Genomic DNA, 16,656 nt, shown 5'->3' with positions numbered 1-16,656 from the left:
TACGTGACAGAACTGTGCGCTTTTGTTTCTTTCTCTTTGTTATTTTCCCTTGAGTTATAATAAATATCATCATGAGCAATCAACACGCTGCGCTTTGGTCCCCTCTCTACGACAGCCGTTACAAATTCCCATGTCTACTGGGTGAAATACCACAGTGCGCCATCACAGCAGCAAGATTTGTGACCTGTTGCCACAAGAAAAGGTCAACCAGAGAAGAGCAAACACCATTGTTAATACAACCCATATTTATGTTTATTTATTTTTGTACTTTAACTATTTGCACATCGTTACAACACTGTATATAGACATAATAGGCATAATATGACATTTGAAACGTCTCTATTCCTTTTGAACTTTTGTGAGTGTAATATTTACTGTTCATTTAACTTTTGTTTATTATCTATTTCACTTGCTTTGGCAATGCAAACATACTGTATGTTTCCCATGCCAATAAATCCTTTTGAATTGAGTTCAGATGGGGGGGAGGAGAGAGGAAGGAAGGGAGGTAGGTTGATGGCATGTTAATTGGGGAGGACAGGCCCGTGGTAATGTTTGGAGCGGAATTGGAATGGAATGGTATCTAATACCTCAAACACATGGTTTCTATGTGTTTGATGCCATTCCATTAGTTCCTTTACAGACGTTATTATGAGACGTCCTGCCCTCAGCAGGATCCACTGATAGCAGACACTACAGAGGAGAGATAGACAGTGGGGTGGAGAGAAAGACTGGTGGAGAGAGAGAATTAGACAGCAACAACACTGTGGCTAGCAGACTGTGACACTATAGAGGAGAGAGTGAGGCAGGTGGAGAGAGAGAATTAGACAGCAACAACTGTTGTAGACATTCACACTATAGAGGAGAAAGATGGGGGATGAGGAAGGAAACGGGAGGGGAAGGTATGATTAGACTGCAACAACACGGTGGCTAGTAGAGAGAGAGAGAGAGAGAGAGAGGGTGAGAGGGAGGGAGAGAAGGAAGGAAAGAAGGGAGAGAAGGAGATATGGAAGGAGAGAAGAGGAGAAGGTGAAGGAGAGACGGAAGGAAAGGGAAGGAGAGAGGGAGGGGAGAGGAGGAGTTGAAGGAGACAGGGAGAGAAGGAGGTGAAGGAGAGAGGGAGAGGAGAGATGGAAGGAGAGAGCAAGAGAAGGAGATGAAGGAGAGAGGGAGAGAAGGAGGTGAAAGGCTCAGAACATATTGTCTATGGTCAGAGGCAAATTAGCGAAGGGGACCGTAAATATAGAAAAGTGCTGACGTTTGTGTGTTTGTGTGTGTGTGTGTCTGTGTTTGTGTGTTCATCCAACCCGTCTTACATTAGCGCCTGTCCCTCTGAGGGAAAGAGGGAGGGTGAGAGATGTAAAAAAGCCTGTCACTCCAGGGCTGTGTTCCAAATTAGCCTGGCTCCCCATCCACACGGCTCTGGCCAAACACCACGCCCACCAACGTTTCCGTAGCGATATAGAATTAAATTCAGTATGAGTCATCAGGCAAGTTCCAAAGTGGCACCCATCCCCTATAGAGTGCACTTCTTCTGATCTGAGCCATAGGGATATAAAGGTTAAACAAACGTTAATGAAAGGTTAAATAAAGGTTAAATGAAGGTCACAGATCACCGCACCTGTACATAGCCCATCTATAAATAGCACAAACAACTACCACTTCCCCTACTGTATTTATTTATTTTGCTCCTTTGCACCCCAGTATTTCTACTTTGCACACTCATCTACTGTCAAATCTACCATTCCAGTGTTTTACTTGCTATACTATATTTACTTCGCCACCATGGCCTTTTTTGCCTTTACCTCCCTTATCTCACCTCATTTGCTCACATTGTATATAGACTTATTTTTCCTACTGTATTATTGACTGTGTGTTTGTTTTACTCCATGTGTAACTCTGTGTTGTTGTTTGTGTTGAACTGCTTTGCTTTATCTTGGCCAGGTCGCAGTTGTAAATGAGAACTTGTTCTCAACTCGGCTACCTGGTTAAATAAAAGTGAAATTAAAAAAATAAAAGGTTAAATGAAGATTAAATAAAGAATCTCTTAAGGATCTCTACAGATCGGTGTCCCACCCTCGGGATGGTTGAGCTAATGTAGGCTAATGTGATTATCATGAGGTAACATGGTTGAGCTAATGTAGGCTAATGTGATTATCATGAGGTAACATGGTTGAGCTAATGTAGGCTAATGTGATTATCATGAGGTAACAAGAACATTTCCCAGGACACAGACATATCTGCTATTGGCAGAAAGCTTACATTCTTGTTAGTCTAACTGCACTGTCTAATTTACAGTAGCTATTACAGTGACATAATACCATGCTATTGTTTGAGGAGAGTGCACAGTTATGAACTTGAAGACTTATTACTAAACAAATTAAGCACATGTGGGCAGTCTTGATACAACATTTTGAACGGAAATGCAATGGTTCATTGGATCAGTCTAAAACGTTGCATATACACTGGAATAATACATTATGACCTTTCTCTTGCATTTCAAAGATGATGGTACAAAAAAAGTACAAAAGAACAGTTTTTTTTCTTCTTTGTATTATCTTTTTCCAGATCTAATGTGTTATATTCTCCTACATTAATTTCACATTTCCACAAACTTCAAAGTGTTTCCTTTCAAATGGTATCAAGAATCAGCATATCCTTGCTTCAGGTCCTGAACTACAGGCAGTTAGATTTGGGTATGTCATTTTAGAGACGAAAATTGAAAACAAGGGGCAGATCCTTAAGAGGTTTTTAAAAAAAATAAAAAAAATAAATAAAAATAAAAAATAGGTAATGGGATGCCATTTGGGGCAAAGCCCTGGAGCTCATTACATTTGGCCGAGGCTGCAAAATGTTGTTAATGTTGTCTGTTGAGTAGGGCTGGCGGTTTAGGGTTGGACCGGCAGCTCTTCTTTATGAGACTAAACACAACAGGGGTCTCAGATTTCTATGCTGCATTACTGAGGGGCCCTAACAGTTGACACAGCAGGTGGGGACTAATGTCTCTTAGGCAGCTGGAGAGAGTCATAGAGGAGGTCTTGACCCAGTGAGGAGGGTGCCGGAGCAGCCTGAGGAGGAGAGGACAACACCGTTTCCACCACTGAAACTAACAGCAGAGACTGGGGACTGGCAGGGGAGTCCAGAAGACATACTGACTTTTAACACTCTGAGCCTGGGGGGAGTTTGAGGAAGTGAGGGGGTAAGGTGCTGTACACCCTCAGTATTAGTCACATCAGGAGCTTACTGAAGGGGCATTTGTGGCAGGGGGTTGTGGGGGCTGAGAGCGTGGCAGGGGGTTGTGGGGGCTGAGAGCATGGCAGGGGGTTGTGAGTGCTGAGTGCATGGCAGGGGGTTGTGGGGGCTGACAGCATGACAGGGGGTTGTGGGGGCTGAGAGCATGACAGGGTAATGCTGTTACTGTTGAACTCTCTGTGTGTGAGGATAATGCTGTTCGGGGTGTTTGATGAAGTACGAAAGGGACAAATGTGTTTTGTTACATTTTTTGTTTGGCCAAATTGGAGGAACTGGGTCAGAGGAGGGACAGACCCGGTTATTATTCAAAACAATGGTCTCTGTGCACCTGGTCTCTGTGCACCTGGTCTCTGCTCACCTGGTCTCTGCTCACCTGGTCTCTGCTCACCTGGTCTCTGCTCACCTGGTCTCTGCGCACCTGGTCTCTGCTCACCTGGTCTCTGCGCACCTGGTCTCTGCTCACCTGGTCTCTGCTCACCTGCTCTCTGCTCACCTGGTCTCTGCGTACCTGGTCTCTGCTCACCTGGTCTCTGCGTACCTGGTCTCTGCTCACCTGGTCTCTGTGCACCTGGTCTCTGCTCACCTGGTCTCTGTGCAACGACTGGAGAGGAGGGGATGGATGTACGACTGGAGAGGAGGGGATGGATGTAGGACTGGAGAGGAGGGGATGACTGTACGACTGGAGAGGAGGGGATGGATGTACAACTGGAGAGGAGGGGATGGATGTATGGCTGGAGAGGAGGGGATGGATGTATGGCTGGAGAGGAGGGGATGACTGTATGAATGGAGAAGAGGGGATGACTGTATGACTGGAGATGAGGGGATGACTGTATGACTGGAGATGAGGGGATGACTGTACGACTGGAGAGGAGGGGATGACTGTACGACTGGAGAGGAGGGGATGACTGTACGACTGGAGAGGAGGGGATGACTGTACGGCTGGAGAGGAGGGGATGGATGTACGACTGGAGAGGAGGGGATGACTGTACGACTGGAGAGGAGGGGATGACTGTACGGCTGGAGAGGAGGGGATGACTGTACGGCTGGAGAGGAGGGGATGACTGTACGACTGGAGAGGAGGGGATGACTGTATGGTTGTAATGTGGTGCTGGAGGGTGGATTGTATTGTACTGTGTTGTTGTGTACTGAGGAATATAATTGTCTATATCTTTCTTTCTGTCTCTCAATTAAATTTCAATTTCAATTTAAGGGCTTTATTGGCATGGGAAACATATGTTAACATTGCCAAAGCAAGTGAGGTAGATAAACAATACAAATTAACAAACATTTAACACATATAAGTTCCAAAAGAATAAAGACATTACAAATGTCATACTATATTTTGTGCAAATTTTTAAAGTACAAAAGGGAAAATAATTAAACATAAATATGTTTTTTTTACAATGATGTTTGTTCTTCACTGGTTGACCTTTTCTTGTGGCAACAGGTCAGAAATCTTGCTGCTGTGATGGAACACTGTGGTATTTCACCCAGTAGATATGGGAGTTTATCAAAATTGGGTTTGTTTTCGAATTCTTTGTGGGTCTGTGTAATCTGAGGGAAATATGTGTCTCTAATATGGTCATACATTTGGCAGAAGGTTAGGAAGTGCAGCTCAGTTTCCACCTCATTTTGTGGGCAGTGTGCACATAGCCTGTCTTCTCTTAAGAGCCAGGTCTGCCTACAGCGACCTTTCTCAATAGCAAGGCTATGCTCACTGAGTCTGTACATTGTCAAAGCTTTCCTTAAGTTTGAGTCAGTCACCGTGGTCAGGTATTCTGCCACTGTGTACTCTCAGTTTAGGGCCAAATAGCATTCTAGTTTGCTATGTTTTTTTGTTAATTCTTTCCAATGTGTCAAGTAATTATCTTTTTGTTTTCTCATGATTTGGTTGGGTCTAATTGTGTTGCTGTCCTGTGGCTCTGTGGGGTCTGTTTGTGTTTGTGAACAGAGCCCCAGGACCAGCTTGCTTAGTTGACTCTTCTCCAGGTTCATCTCTCTGTAGGTGATGGCTTTGTTATGGAAGGTTTGTGAATCGCTTCCTTTTACGTGTTTGTAGACTTCAACAGTTCTTTCCTGGCTTTTGATAATTAGCGGGTATCGGCCTAATTCTGCACTGCATGCATTATTTGGTGTTTAAATTTTTGTAGAATTCTGCATGCAGTCTCTCAATTTGGTGTTTGTCCCATTTTGTGAATTCTTGGTTGGTGAGCGGACCCCAGACCTCACAAACATAAAGGCAATAGGTTCCTCTCTCTCTCTGAGAGAGACAGAGGTAAATATGTTACCTCTATATTTCAAGTTGTAACCTCACATACACACAAACACCAGGTGTGCATCCTTTTAAAGCCCCCCTAACATTTACATGTAGATTTTAGTCATTTACATTTTGGCCATGTAGTGTACTGTATGTATATATACTGTATGTGTGTATATGTACTGTATGTATATATACTGTATGTGTGTATATATACTGTATGTATATATGTACTGTATGTGTATATACTGTATGAATATATACTGTATGTGTGTATATATACTGTATGTATATATGTACTGTATGTGTATATACTGTATGTGTAGTGTACTGTATGTATATATACTGTATGTATATATGAACTGTATGTGTATATACTGTATGTATATATACTGTATGTATATATGTACTGTATGTGTATATATACTGTATGTATATATGTACTGTATGTATATATACTGTATGTGTATATATACTGTATGTATATATGTAATGTATGTGTATATACTGTATGTGTAGCGTACTGTATGTATATATGTACTGTATGTGTATATACTGTATGTGTATATATATTGTATGTATATATACTGTATGTATAGTAGTAGTGTATGTGTAGTGTACTGTATGTGTATATACTGTATGTGTAGTGTACTGTATGTATATATACTGTATGTATATATACTGTATGTATATATATGTACTGTATGTGTATATACTGTATGTGTAGTGTACTGTATGTATATATACTGTATGTATATATATACTGTATGTGTATTTGTACTGTATGTGTATATATGCTGTATGTGTATATGTACTGTATGTATATATACTGTATGTGTATATATACTGTATGTATATATGTACTGTATGTGTATATATACTGTATGTATATGTACTGTATGTGTATATATACTGTATGTATAGATACTGTATGTGTATATGTACTGTATATGTATATATACTGTCTGTATATATATACTGTATGTGTGTGTATATACTGTATGTGTAGTGTACTGTATGTATATATACTGTATGTATATATGAACTGTATGTGTATATACTGTATGTATATATACTGTATATATATATATATACTGTATGTATATATGTACTGTATGTGTATATATACTGTATGTATATATGTACTGTATGTATATATACTGTATGTGTATATATACTGTATGTATATATGTAATGTACGTGTATATACTGTATGTGTAGCGTACTGTATGTATATATGTACTGTATGTGTATATACTGTATGTGTATATATACTGTATGTGTATATATATTGTATGTATATATACTGTATGTATAGTAGTAGTGTATGTGTAGTGTACTGTATGTGTAGTGTACTGTATGTGTATATACTGTGTGTAGTGTACTGTATGTATATATACTGTATGTATATATACTGTATGTATATATGTACTGTATGTGTATATACTGTATGTGTAGTGTACTGTATGTATATATACTGTATGTATATATATATATATATATATACTGTATGTGTATTTGTACTGTATGTGTATATATGCTGTATGTGTATTTGTACTGTATGTGTATATATGCTGTATGTGTATATGTACTGTATGTATATATACTGTATGTGTATATGTACTGTATGTGTATATATACTGTATGTATATATACTGTATGTGTATATATACTGTATGTATATATACTGTATGTGTATATGTACTGTATATGTATATATACTGTATGTGTATATGTACTGTATGTGTGTATATACTGTATGTGTGTATATACTGTATGTGTAGTGTACTGTATATACTGTATGTGTATATATACTGTATGTGTAGTGTACTGTATGTGTATATATACTGTATGTGTATATATACTGTATGTGTATATATACTGTATGTATATATATATACTGTATGTGTAGTGTACTGTATGTGTATATATACTGCATGTGTAGTGTACTGTATGTGTATATATACTGTATGTGTAGTGTACTTTATGTGTATATATACTGTATGTATATATGTACTGTATGTGTGTATATATACTGTATGTGTGTATATACTGTATGTGTAGTGTACTGTATGTATATATATATATACTGTATGTGTATATATACTGCATGTGTGTATATATACTGCATGTGTATATATATACTGCATGTGTATATATACTGTATGTGTGTTTATATACTGTGTGTGTATATATACTGTACGTTTGTATTTATTATATGTGTATGTATATTTACTATATGTGTATGTACACAATGTTTATATATACTGTGTGTGTATATATACTGTATATATACTGTATGTTTGTATTTACTATATATATATGTGTGTGTGTGTGTGTGTGTGTGTGTGTGTGTGTGTGTGAAATCAAAATCAAATCAAATTTTATTGGTCACATACACATGATTAGCAGATGTTAATGTGAGTGTAGCGAAATTCTTGTGCTTTTAGTTCCGACCATACAGTAATATCTACCAAGTAATATAACCTAACAATTTCACAACAACTACCTTATACACACAATTGTAAAGGAATGAATAAGAATATGTATATGGATGAGCGATGGATGAGCGATGGCTGTGCGGCATAGGCAAGATGCAGTAGATAGTATAGAGTACAGTATATACATATGAGATGAGTAATGTAGGATATGTAAACATTATATAAAGTGGCATTGTTTAAAGTGACTAGAGATACATTTATTACATCCAATTTTTAATTATTAAAGTGGCCAGAGATTTGAGTCAGTATGTTGGCAGCAGTCACTCAATGTTAGTGATTGCTGTTTAGCAGTCTGATTGCCTTGAGATAGAAGCTGTTTTTCAGTCTCTCGGTCCCAGCTTTGATGCACCTGTACTGACCTCGCCTTCTGGATGATAACGGGGTGAACAGGCTCGGGTGGTTGTTGTCCTTGATGATCTTTTTGGCCTTCCTGTGACATCGGGTGGTGTAGGTGTCCTGGAGGGCAGGTAGTTTCCACTTGGTGATGCGTTGTGCAGACCTCACTACCCTCTGGAGAGCCTTGCGGTTGTGGGCGGAGCAGCTGCCGTACCAGGCGGTGATACAGCCCGACAGGATGCTCTCGATTGTGCATCTGTAAAAGTTTGTGAGTGTTTTTGGCGACAAGTCAAATTTCTTCAGCCTTCTGAGGTTGAAGAGGTGCTGTTGCGCCTTCTTCACCACGCTGTCTGTGTGGGTGGACCATTTCAGTTTGTCCGTGATGTGTACGCCAAGGAACTTAAAACTTTCCACCTTCTCCACTACTGTCCAGTCAATGTGGATGGGGGGGTGCTCCCTCTGCTGTTTCCTGAAGTCCACGATCATCTCCTTTGTTTTGTTGACGTTGAGTGTGAGGTTATTTTCCTGACACCACACTCTGAGGGCCCTCACCTCCTCCCTGTAGGCCATCTCGGCGTAGTTGGTAATCAAGCCTACCACTGTAGTGTCGTCTGCAAACTTGATGATTGAGTTGTAGGCGTGCATGGCCACGCAGTCATGGGTGAACAGGGAATACAGGAAAGGGCTGAGAGCGCACCCTTGTGGGGCCCCAGTGTTGATGATCAGCGGGGTGGAAATGTTTTTTCCTACCCTCACCACCTGGGGGCATCTCGTCAGAAAGTCCAGGACCCAGTTGCACAGGGCAGGGTCGAGACCAGCTTAATAATAACGAGTTTGGAGGGTACTATGGTGTTAAATGCTGAGCTGTAATCGATGAACAGCATTCTTACATAGGTATTCCTCTTGTCCAGATGGGTTAGGGCAGTGTGCAGTTTGATTGCGATTGCGTCGTCTGTGGACCTACTGGGGCGGTAAGCAAATTGAAGTGGGTCTAGGGTCTCAGGTAGGGTGGAGGTGATATGATCCTTGACTAGTCTCTCAAAGCACTTCATGATAACGGAAGTGAGTGCTACGGGGCGATAGCCGTTTAGCTCAGTTACCTTATCTATCTTGGGAACAGGAACAATGGTGGACCTCTTGAAGCATGTGGGAACAGCAGACTGGGATAGGGATTGATTGAATATGTCCGTAAACACACCAGCCAGCTGGTCTGCGCATGCTCTGAGGACGCGTCTAGGGATGCCGTCTGGGCCTGCAACCTTGCAAGGGTTAATCTCGTTTAAAGATTTTACTCACGTTAGTTGCGGTGAAGGAGAACCCGCAGGTTTTGGTAGCGGGCCGTGTCGGTGGCACTGTATTGTCCTCAAAGCGAGCAAAGAAGCTGTTTAGTTTGTCTGGGAGCAAGACATTGGGGTCCGCGATGGGGCTGGTTTTCTTTTTGTAGTCCGTGATTGACTGAAGTCCCTGCCACATACCTCTTGTGTCTGAGCTGTTCAATTGCGACTCTACTTTGTCTCTATACAGACGCTTAGCTTGTTTGATTGCCTTGGGGAAGGAATAGCTACACTGTTTGTATTCGGTCATATTTCCGGTCGCCTTGCCCTGATTAAAAGCAGTGGCTCGCACTTTCAGTTTTGCACAAATGCTGCCATCAATCCACGGTTTCTGGTTGGGGAAGGTTTTAATAGACGCTGTGGGTACAACATCACCGATGCACTTGCTAGTAAACTCTCACCGAATCAGCGTATACATCAATGTTGTTTTGTGAGGCTATCCGGAACATATCCCAGTCCACGTGATCGAAGAAATCTTGAAGCGTGGAATCAGATTGGTCGGACCAGCATTGAACAGACCTGAACACGGGCGTTTCTTGTTTTAGTTTCTGTCTATAGGCTGGGAGCAACAAAATGGAGTTGTAGTCAGATTTTCCAAAAGGAGGGCGAGGGAGGGCTTTGTATGCGTCGCGGAAGTTAGAGTAACAATGATCCAGGATTTTGCCAGCCCGGGTTGAGCATTCTATATGCTGATAAAATTTAGGGAGCCTTGTTTTCAGATTAGCCTTGTTAAAATCCCCAGCTACAATAAATGCAGCCTCGGGATATGTGGTGTCTAGTTTACATAGAGTCCAATGAAGTTCTTTCATGTGTCTGCTTGGGGGGGATATACACGACTGTGATTATAGTCAAAAATAATTCTGTTGGTAGTTAATGTGGTCAGCATTTGATTGTAAGGAATTCTAGGTCAGGTTAACAAAAGGACTTGAGTTCCTGTATGTTGTTATGATCACAGCACGACTCGTTAATCATAAGGCATACACCCCCGCCCTTCTTCTTACCAGAGAGATGTTTGTTTCTGTCGGAGTGATGCGTGAAGAAACCAGGTGGCTGTACCGACTCGGGTAACATATCCCGAGTGAGCCATGTTTCCGTGAAGCAGAGAATGTTGCAATCTCTGATGTCTCTCTGGAAGGCAACCCTTGCTCGGATTTCGTCTAACTTGTTGTCAAGAGACTAGACATTGGCAAGTAGGATACTCAGGAGCGATGGACGATGTGCCCGTCTACGGAGCCTGACCAGAAGTCCGCTCCATCTGCCCCTTCTGCCCCTTCTGCAGTGCCGTTGTTTTGGGTCGCCTACTGGGATCCGATCCATTGTCCTGGGTGGTGGTCCAAACAGAGGATCCGCTTTGGGAAAATCGTATTCCTGGTCGTAATGTTGGTGAGTTGACGTTGCTCTCATATCCAATAGTTCCTCCCGGCTGTAAGTAATAAGACTTAAGAGTTCCTGGGGTAACAGTGTAAGAAATAATACATAAAAAAAAACGAAATACTGCATAGTTTGCTAAGAACGCGAAGCGAGGCGGCCATCTCTGTCGGCATCGGATGTAGACACTCTGGATGTGTGTGTGCGTGTGTGTGTGTGTGTGTGTGTGTGTGTAGGACCATAGTCATCCAGAGGATGGTTATTTTAATGCAGTGAAACTGAAATTTGTTTTACCTCATTTCTACCAGTAACTACACACAGAGACGCAGCTCTCCCTCGTCCTCTCGATTCCTGCTTACGAGCAGAAAACCTCAAAACAGGAAGTACCAGTGACTCGTTCAATATGGAAGTGGTCCAAGGAAGCAGATGCGATGCTAAAGGACTGTTTTTAGTCATTAGGCAGATGCTCTTATCCAGAACGACTTACTGTTAGTGCATTCATCTTCAGATAGCTAGCAGGGGATCACATCTCACAGTAAATACACTTTTCCTCAATAAAGTAGCTATCAGGCAAAGTCAGAGCTGGGGGGGGTCAAGGTGAGGAGGGGGATTATTTATGATATTCTTTGAAGAGGTAGGGTTTCAGATGTTTTCAGAAGATGGGCAGGGACTCTGCTGTCCTAGCTTCAGGGGGAAGATGGACAGGGACTCTGCTGTCCTAGCTTCAGGGGGAAGATGGACAGGGACTGCTGTCCTAGCTTCAGGGGGAAGATGGACAGGGTCTCTGCTGTCCTAGCTTCAGGGGGAAGATGGACAGGGACTCTGCTGTCCTAGCTTCAGGGGGAAGATGGACAGGGACTGCTGTCCTAGCTTCAGGGGGAAGATGGGCAGGGACTCTGCTGTCCTAGTTTCAGGGGGAAGCTGGTTCCACCATTGGGGTGCCAGGACAGAGAAGAGCTTGGACTGGGCTGAGCGGGAGCTGCCCTCCCGTAGGGCCAAGAGACCAGAGGTGACAGAACGGAGTGCTCGGGTTGGGGTGTAGGGTTTGAGCATAGCCTGAAGGTAAGGAGGGGCAGTTCCTCTTGCTGCTCCGTAGGTACAGCGAGTTGCAGTAGTCCAGATGGGAGAGGACAAGTGACCTGCGCCGCTTCCTGTGTGAGGTAGGGCCGCTTCCTGTGTGAGGCAGGGCCACTTCCTGTGGGAGGTAGGACCGCTTCCTGTGTGAGGTAGGGCAGCTTCCTGTGTGAGGTAGGGCAGCTTCCTGTGTGAGGTAGGGTGCTAATCTATGGATGTTGTAGAGCATGAACCTGCAGGACTGGGTCACTGCTTTGATGTTTGCAGAGAACGACAGGGTCAGCAGAGAGAAAAAATAAATACATTTAGGAGTACATTTCCTGCAATTCTACACATTTTGCCATGGGGCGTAGGGAAAATGTTGCCGTTTTAAAGCAAGTTGGCTGCAATTCTACTAAGACTAACTTAAAAAAAATCAATGGGGGACCCACGGTCGGTAATTTGACCACGATCGGTACAAGTTTAGATAGCTGGCTAGACTAACTTCCTGTTGCGTGTAGAAAAAGTTTAAAAAACACAAAACGCAGTTTAGAAATTTGGTTGTGCAGTTTTCCTGTTGTTATTGTTGTTATTAGTCAGAAAAACATTTTGAGATCGAAACACAGACTGAGTTCTGGCAGACCGTCAGTTACCCTTCCCTTGTCTACACGGTGATTGAAAATGGAACTAATTCCTCACACACACACACTGACAGACCTGTCTTAAAGTAGTTATTTGATTGACAGCCTATTACTAATGGCAGCATCCATGCTGTTCACTTCTGTGGAAAAAACAATAAGGTCTTGATTGCAATTGATATTTCAATGGAAGTAGTGGGTTGTCGTGTGTGTGGTGTGTGTGTGTGTGGCGTGCGTGCGTGTGCGCAGGGGAGAACATTCTCCCTCTATGTATCCGTCACAGCCCTAACATAGAAAACAAATACTAAACCGCCTGATATAATCTCTCAAAATAAAAAGAATCTCCCTCTTTCTTCTCTCCCTTTAATTGATTCTCTCTCTCTCTCTCATCCCTCAAATCTGCCATCTCTCAATATCTCTCTCTCTCCATCTCTCAATCTCTCTCGCCATCTCTCCATCTCTCTCTCCATCTCTCAATATCTCTCCATCTCTCAATATCTCTCCATATCTCTATCTCTCTCTCCATCTCTCTCTCCCTCTCTCAATTTTTCTCCATCTCTAAGGTACTTAGGCTTCACTTATCAAACAACAGCAGAATGCATCATGACACACACACACACACACACACACACACACACACACACACAGTAATCTGCCTAGGGGATAACAACAGCATTTCTCACTCTGACATGACAGGTTGAACTATCTCACAAATTACTCTGGAATGAAGAAAAAAACGATATACTCTCCATCCCAAGTGGTACCCTGTTCCCTATTTTGTGCACTACTTTAATGTAATGTAGGGTGTAGGGTGTAGGGTGAAAGGGTACGATTTGAGACACAGCCCACAGCTAAAATGTCAACAAAATGTCCATTCTCTCTCTCTATTCCTTTCCATCCAGTTGTTTCCTCTCTCCCTTCATCACTCCATATCTCAGCTAACTCCGTTGTTTTATTCATATATCTCTCCCCCTCTCTATCTCTGTTCGCTCCATCTACCTATCTCCCCATCTCTCTCTCCCCCTCTCTCTCTCTCATTCCATCTCTCTCTCATTCCATCTCTCCCTCTCTGTCATTTCATCTCTCTGGGGGCTTCTACACCCCTGTCCTCCCCTACCCTCCCTTCTCTTCTCTTCACTTCTCTTCCTTTCCTCTCCTCTTCTCTCCCCTCCCTCGTCTCCTCGTCTCCTCCCTTCTCTTCTCTCTTCGCTTCACTTCTCTTCCTTTCCTCTCCTCTTCTCTCCTCCCTCCTCTCCTCCTCTCCCCTTCATCTTTCCATCCTACCATCACATTCTTCATTAAGGACACTTGGTGCTCTCTCCTCTTACCTCATCTCCTCCTTTAACCTGTATCCCTCCATTCCTCTTTATCCTTCCATCACATCCAGGACTCTGGGGTCTCCTTACCTTCCTTACTCATCTCCTCTCTTCTCTCCATCCCATCTCTCCACACATGTTTGGTTACTACATGATTCCATACCTGTTATTTCATAGTGTTGATGTCTTCACTATTATTCTACAATGCTTTTACTTTTAGTTCTACATCCTTCAATCACAAATCACAGATCCTCATCGGCCAAACCCATCATCTCTTTCCTCCCCTACAAAATCCCTCTCTCCTTCGTTCCCTCACTGGCTCAACTATTGATTCCTCTCATGCTCTATAACATCTCCCACCCCTCTCTCCTCTGTTCCCTTCAACCCTGTAATCTATTTTATGTTTTCACTGATAGCGATTGGACAGGGATATTTCCACAGTTCTTTTTTTACACATCCATGACGATGTTTTAGTGTTTATGGAACAAATCAGCCCTAGGTCGGTTTCTCTCTCACACACACACACACACACGAGGATGATGCCTCAGTGATCTTGATCTATTATTAATTTCTGAACAGCCAGATGAAAGGGATGGATTCATCAGAGCAGCCAGGTCGATCATTAGCAGGCAGCCAGAGTAAACGCTCACAGACTTATGGATGGATTCATCAGAGTAGTCAAGTCAATCATTAGTAGGCAGCCAGAGTAAACGCTCACAGACTTCTGGATGGATTCATCAGAGCAGCCAGGTCGATCATTAGCAGGCAGACAGAGTGCTTGTGTGTGTGTGTGTGTGTGTGTGTGTACCTGTTTGGCCAGTTTAACAGAGTCAGAAGTCAGTCGGTCTCTTAGATGAGGGTCCAGGTCGGCAGCAGGGGCAATCTCCACCACCTACAAAACACAGCACAACTTTATTAACAACACCGCCTTCAAACACAATACAACTTTATTAACAACACCGCCTTCAAACACAATACAACTTTATTAACAACACCTTCATTAAACAGAGACAGACTTTCACATCGAGAAAAAAGAAGCTCAACAGGCGCAAGAGTTAAAGGACAACATCTCAAAAATCTAATTTGACCAAAATAAAACAATATATAACACATTACAATATATATGATGTCATTAGAGAAGTACACGTTAGCAAATAAGAGACTTTGGACACTGAAGTAATACAAAAAGTAAAGTCATAAAAAATAAGTTATAAATAGTAAATTAATAAATAGTGAAGTAATAAATACTAACATAATAAAAAATAAGTAATAAACAGTAAAGAAAAACATAGAAAGTAATAAATAGTAAAGAATAAGTAGTAAAGGAATAAATAAAGGAATAAATAGTAAAATAATAAATAGTAAAGTAATAAATACTGAAATAATAAAACAAATAAGTAATAAAAAACAAGTAATAAATAGAAAGTAATAAATATTAAAAGAATAATTAGTAAAGGAATAAATAGTAAAGGAATAAATAATAAAGGAATTAAAAATAAAAATAATAAATAGTGAAGTAATAAATACTAAAGTAATAAAAAATAAGTAATAAATAGTAAAGGAATAAATAGTGAAAGAATAAGTAATAAAGGAATAAATAGTTAAATAATAAATACTAAAGTAATAAATACGTAATAAATAGTAAATTAATACATAGAAAGTAATAATTAGTAAAGGAATAAATAGTAAAGGAATAAATAATAAAGGAATTAAAAATAAAAATAAATAGTGAAGTAATAAATACTAAAGTAATAAAAAATAAGTAATAAATAGTAAAGGAATAAATAGTGAAAGAATAATTAATAAAGGAATAAATAGTTAAATAATAAATACTAAAGTAATAAATACGTAATAAATAGTCAATTAATACATAGAAAGTAATAAATAGTAAAGGAATAAATACTAAAGTAATAAATAGTAAAGGAATAAATACTAAAGTAATAAATACGTAATAAATAGTCAATTAATACATAGAAAGTAATAAATAGTAAAGGAATAAATACTAAAGTAATAAATAGTAAAGGAATAAATACTAAAGTAATACATACTAAAGGAATAAATACTAAAGTAATAAAAAAATATGTAATAAATACTAAAGGAATAAATAGTAAAGGAATAAATAAAGGAATTAATAGTAAAGTAATAAGTACTAAAGTAATAAAACATTTTAATTAAATAGTAAAGGAATACATAGAAAGTAATAAATAGTAAAGGAATAAATAGTAAAATAATAAATAGTAAAGTAATAATTACTAAAGTAATAAAAAATAAATAATAAATACTAAAGGAATAAATAGTAAAGGAATAAATAAAGGAATTAATAGTAAAGTAATAAGTACTAAAGTAATAAAACATTTTAATTAAATAGTAAAGGAATACATAGAAAGTAATAAATAGTAAAGGAATAAATAGTAAAATAATAAATAGTAAAGTAATAAAAAATAAATAATAAATAGCAAAGGAATAAATAGCAAAGGAATAAATAGCAAAGGAATAAATAGCAAAGGAATAAAAAGGAAATGAATAAATAGTAAAATAATAAATAGTAAAGTAATAATTACTAAAGTAATAAAAAATAAATAATAAATAGCAAAGGAATAAATA

General features: G+C 40.1%; 1 protein-coding gene across 3 annotated transcripts in view; it reads right to left on the bottom strand.

The window, feature by feature from the left end:
- Positions 1 to 16,656, bottom strand: part of LOC106592454 (pyruvate carboxylase, mitochondrial) — a 498,777-nt gene that overhangs the window by 438,088 nt on the left and 44,033 nt on the right. For all 3 annotated transcript variants that reach the window (XM_082965339.1, XM_082965338.1, XM_082965340.1), the window contains exon 9: positions 14,861 to 14,944. In XM_082965339.1, coding sequence (XP_082821465.1) covers positions 14,861 to 14,944 — 84 coding nt within the window. The remainder of the gene's footprint in view (positions 1 to 14,860; positions 14,945 to 16,656) is intronic.

Source organism: Salmo salar, chromosome 18, assembly GCF_965601325.2.
Source record: "Salmo salar chromosome 18, fSalSal1, whole genome shotgun sequence".
Lineage (NCBI taxonomy): Eukaryota > Metazoa > Chordata > Actinopteri > Salmoniformes > Salmonidae > Salmo > Salmo salar.
This window is presented reverse-complemented; position numbering and strand designations above follow the sequence as displayed.